The following is a 5,356-nucleotide window of genomic DNA, read 5'->3' on the forward strand; positions in this document are numbered from 1 at the left end:
CTTTATAAAATTATATTCAAGTCTTCTTACTTTGGGGGCATCTCCAGTACACAAGCAAACTTCTTAAACATTAGGACTCAATTTTCTTCAATTTATTGAACCAGTTTAACTTATAACTTATTCATTTTAACACATATGTAGAAAAACAAACTCTGCTCATATCTTTATAATTTCCTTCCTTCCGTTTGACTTGATCTCCTTTTCTCCTTTTTAAGGTATAAGGTTAAATAATGGATTTGAGGGGTGCCTGGGGGGTTCAGTGGGTTAAAGCCTCGGCCTTCGGCTCAGGTCATGATACCAGGGTCCTGGGATTGAACCCCGCATCAGGCTTCTGCTTGCCTCTCTGCCTACTTGTGGTCTCTGTCTGTCAAATAAATAAATAAATCTTCAAATAAATAAATAAATAATGGATTTGAAACCGTTCTTCTTTTCTAAGAATTTTTTAAAGCTTTCAAAAATTAGCATGCAAACACTGCTTTAGCTTCATGTCAGAAGTGTTGATATGCTGTGTTTTGTTTCCATTCAAGTCCATATAATATCTAATTTCCCTTTGACCTCTTCTTTGACCCTTAGGTTGTTTGGAAATGTATTATTAACTTCTGAATGTTTAAATGTTTTTCAGATATCTTTATAAGTTCTAATCCAGTTTTATTGTGATCAGAGAACAAAATTTTCATGAAATGAGTACTTTTTATATGTATTGAGATCTGTGGTGTGGTCTAGAATATGGTCTGTCTTAGTAAGTGGTCTATGTACACTTAAAAATATGTTTCTAAAGTTTCTTAACTCTGACTCTATGATTTTTCTTAACATAAGTGTGATTTCTTCTTTTTCATTCTTTTTCTCCTACTGATTAGCACAAATAATACCAAATGGCTGCCTGCCAAGGAAACTCTGTGGTTTTTGAACTGAGCAGAAGCACTGCCTTTTCAAAAAGTAGAGTTTAATTTTTAAACGGTTTTTGAAAAAGCTAATTGAATCACAGTGGCGAACTAAACACAAAAGCTATCTATACACACACACACACACACACACACACACACACACAGGCACACTAAAAAGGGTGCTATTAGGAGACCAAAAATTCTGAGGAATTCTGGAAAAACAGGAAAAGAGGCTACCAGATTGGCTAACTCAGAGAAGTTGCAACACCTGCAGTAGAAAAAGTGGTTATATTCAGAGAAACTCTGAATTTATCAGAGTAAATGAAATTGCAGTAATGTAGAGGCTCCAGGGTCAGCTGTGAGATGGAAGAGCTATTCTGTGAACAGCAGACCTATTTTTCCTGCCCCTCTTTCCTGCCCCGCTTTGCCCCCCACCCTTTCTTACCATGGGAAGTAAGCACCTGTTTCATCTGACACCTTTAGTCTCCCAAAATACACTCCAAAGACAGTGAATGAGCTTAAGACAACTATAGATCTTCACAGGAGAGAAACAAGAGGACATACCTACCCAGAAGGAAAAAAAAAATACTCTTCCAATGTAAAGAATATATTTATTTTGGTAAAAGGGAGGGTCCCTATCCAAGCTCCATACTTTATGCCCACAAAGAAGAAAACCACTGAATAACTAACACACCCTGACCTTCCATTCTGAGAAGCATATTGGTGAAATGAACATCACAACTACAGGCCAGATCTTTGCTAATTACCTAGGCTAATTAAACAAGTCATTTATTCCTAAATATATAGGTAAACAAAGGTTTGGCAGGTGCTTGACAAGAATAAAAGAGAAAATCATGATGAGCAAGAGGAAATATTTGGGGGGAAACAGATATAATATACAGGAAACAGAAAATTTCACCAAAAAATTGAAATTCATACTCTCAAAATTTTAAGAAAAGAAAATTAGTTCATAAAATAAGAAAAGGCTGCTATAGAACAATTTGAGAATAAGATAAACTTCTTGCAAACTAGGAAAATTAATGCAAACTTAAAAATACATTAGAAGCCAGGTGCTAAGCACAGTTTCCCTCTCTTATGCAGGTTCTGACAGAATCTGAACTCAGCACTTGTGGCCCGCCCCTTTCCTTTATCCTTCACCTCCTTCTCCCCCTCCCCCACATAACGGATCCTCCTTCCCCCTCCCCCACCAGTTCCGGGTAACGGTTTCCAACTACTGGCCCCATCTCAGAGCTGCTGCCACCTGTCACGGAGCCTGTCTGCCTTCTGCCTTTCTCATCATTCACGCTGGGAAATCTCCGAGGCCACCACCGCCCTCGGCCCCGCCGCCGCCCGCCGCGCAGCCCTCGCCTCCGCGCCACCTTCGCCTTCGCCCTGGTGCCCGGGCCGCCAGCCATGGCCACCCCGCTGCTCTCCCAAGTGCGCCAGAACTACCACCCCGACTGCGAGGCCGCCGTCAACAGCCAGATCAGCCTGGAGCTCTACGCCTCCTACGTGTACCTGTCCATGGCCTTCTACTTCGACCGCGACGACGTGGCCTTGAAGCACTTCGCCCGCTTCTTCATGCGCCGCTCCCGCAAGGAGACCCAGCACGCCGAGAAGCTGATGGAGCTGCAGAACCAGCGCGGGGGCCGCCTCCGCCTCCGCGACATCAAGAAGCCGGACCGCGACGACTGGGAGGGCGGCCTGAAGGCCATGGAGAGCGCCCTGCACCTGGAGAAGAGCGTGAACCAGAGCCTGCTCGACCTGCACCAGCTGGCCACCGACAAGAACGACGCCCAGCTGTGCGACTTCCTGGAGAGCCACTACCTGCACCAGCAAGTCGAGGCCGTCAAAGAGCTGGGGGGCTATGTCACCAGCCTGCGCAAGATGGGGGCCCCCGAAGCCGGCCTGGCAGAGTACCTGTTTGACAAGCTCACCCTGGGCGACAGCGACAAAAAGTACTGAGTTGGGACTGTTTTCCCCATAGCCCCAGGCCGCATGGTGACTTGGCCTGATCACCATGCCGAGCATGCTTATTGCCATATTGCTTCTGCAAAAGGTTCCAGTTCTTTTCTCCCAGTTTTGCCATAAAAATGTTGTTCGGTTTCAATAAAGTTATTTGGTTCCTAAATAAAAAAAGGTCTCTGGTTGATTTGCATGCAAATCTTTCACCTTTTAGGTTTTAAAACAGGAATCCAGGAGTCCTTGCATCCCCCTAAGCCCATCCACATGCATCTCGGGATCTCGGGAGGTGGAGGGAGATGATATTATATAGGACCCTGGAAAACACAAATCAGTCTTGCCTTTAAAAAGTATGTTGGTGGGGGGACACCTGGGTGGCTCAGTGGGTTAAGCCTCTGCCTTTGGTTCAGATGATGGTCCCGAGGTCCTAGGATCAAGCCCGGCATTGGGCTCTTTGCTCAGTGGGGAGACTGCTTCCCCCCTCTCTCTCTGCCTGCCTCTTGTGCCTACTTGTCATCTCTGTCAAATAAATAAATAAATAAATAAAATATTTTAAAAAATAATAAAATAAAATAAACAATGTGGGGGCAGAAGGGTGGTGCACTGAGGTGGGTGGTCTGGGGCCCTGGGTTCAGTGGGTGAATATGTATGGTAAAAGTATAAAAGGGGGGTGCCTGGGTGGCTCAATGGGTTAAAGCCTCTGCCTTTGGCTCAGGTAGTGATCTCAGGGTCCTGGGATTGAGCCCCTCATCAGACTCTCTGCTAGGCAGGAGCCTGCTTGTCCCTCTCTCTCTCTGCCTGCTTCTGTGCCTACTTGTGATCTCTTTCAAACGGATAAATAAAATCTTTAAAAAAAATTAAAAAAAATTTTAAAAAAGCATAAAATAACAGGGTCTACAATTTACAACGGTGATTGTCCCTATGGAAAAAGTGAAGAATGGGATCAGGCTGGCATTAAAGGGAGTCTTCAACTTTACTGGAAAACTTTTAGCTTATTAAAATACACAAATGTTAAAAATTGTTGCTTCTGAGTAGCAACAGTGGGATCTTAGAAACAGGAATGACACAATATTTCTTTGACAAGCTTGCCCTGGGCAATAGTAACAGTGTAACTGAGTCTTACGCTGGCTTCCCATATAGACAGGGGAGTGACTTTGTAGGTCATTGTTTTATTATTTTTTTAAAAGATTTTATTTATTTATTTGACAGAGATCACAAGTAGGCAGAGAGGCAGGCAGAGAGAGAGGGGGGAAGCAGGCTCCCTGCTGAGCAAAGAGCCGAATGCCGGGCTTGATCTTGGGACCCTGAGATCATGACCTGAGCCAAAGGCAGAGGCTTTAATCCACTGAGCCACCCAGGTGCCATAAGTCACTGTTTTAGACATGCATACTGCCCTTACAAAATATCCAAATACAAAGTTCTCCTTCAATTGTACCCTTGCTTCCATTAACGTAGCAGGAGTATACAAACCGCCAAACTCCGTTATTAGAATGGCTGAAAAATACAAGGTCAGGGTTGAAGCTCAAATTTGTGATACTGAACATGAAGTAGAATAAATTCCCCCGAATGTTAAGCCAGTGAGTCTGGCTGCTTCATCGAATGCAGCCAGTGGGCAAGAGCTGAAGCTGGGAGGCCAATCAGGAGAACCTGCAGCAGATCCAGTGAGAGACCTCGGTGGCTGAGCTGGACCGAAAGCTACAGAAAACGTGACAGACACAAATTCTAGTCGGATTTGGGTGAATCAACGAGATTTGCTCATGGACCGCAGGTGAAGAATGAGAAATAAGGAAAATAATCCAGGCCCTGGTGTTTGCACTCGAACCCCCTGAGTTGACGGTGATGCTAGTTATTAACTGGAGGATGTCTGCTGGGGGACATGTGGGGAGGGGAAGGCATGTCATGTAAAATCTGAGATGCCTATTAGATATGCCAGGGGCACTGCCAGGCAGGGGGTCAGAAAAATGAATCTGGAGCTCAGGTGGGATGTCAGGTTGGAAATAAACATACGAGAGACATCAGTCCCAGACGGTGTTGAGGTCATGGGCCTGGATAAGCTCCCAAGAAAGAGTGTGGAGAGAGCGTGGCACAGTCAACCTCATGCCCAGGCAGCTACGGTTAGAGGATGGGTTGAGGTGTTCCAACCCCCAGAGGGCTGCTGGCCCCACCCTGACCATTATCTCTTCCAGACTGTGACCGTGTGTGCCCATCCCCAGTGTCCCTAAATCAGCCTGTTCCTGGTGTAAGTGTGGTTTCAGGTTGCTCCTTTCAAGATGTAGAGAGCAGTTAGCCTATTACCTTGTCCTCATGGCTATGGGTAGAAAGAAATTATCTCTTAGTAAAAGGATTTCCCAAGGAAATGACAGATGCTTCTGTAAGTTTTTTTTTTTTTTTCTCTGATTTCCTTTAAAACTCCTCCCTTCTCTTAGTCCACCTTCTGACCCAGTGAAATCTGTACCCATGTGAGTCTTTACGGTTGTTCATGTCTGGGAAAAAAAATACTCAAAACATTT

General features: G+C 44.9%; 1 protein-coding gene across 1 annotated transcript; it reads left to right on the forward strand.

The window, feature by feature from the left end:
* The first annotated feature begins 2,241 nt into the window (after nt 1-2,241).
* LOC132007166 (ferritin heavy chain-like) lies at nt 2,242-2,849 on the forward strand. The gene has a single exon (XM_059385272.1). It carries the CDS (start codon nt 2,298-2,300, stop codon nt 2,847-2,849), a length of 552 nt encoding a protein of 183 aa, XP_059241255.1. The 5' UTR covers nt 2,242-2,297.
* The last annotated feature ends 2,507 nt before the right edge of the window (nt 2,850-5,356 follow it).

The sequence above is a fragment of the Mustela nigripes genome, chromosome X (assembly GCF_022355385.1).
Source record: "Mustela nigripes isolate SB6536 chromosome X, MUSNIG.SB6536, whole genome shotgun sequence".
Taxonomy (NCBI): Eukaryota; Metazoa; Chordata; class Mammalia; order Carnivora; family Mustelidae; genus Mustela; species Mustela nigripes.

Excerpts from the sequence above, each read along its gene's own strand:
- LOC132007166 (XM_059385272.1), top strand. The coding sequence starts at position 2,298 with ATGGCCACCCCGCTGCTCTCCCAAGTGCGCCAGAACTACCACCCCGAC.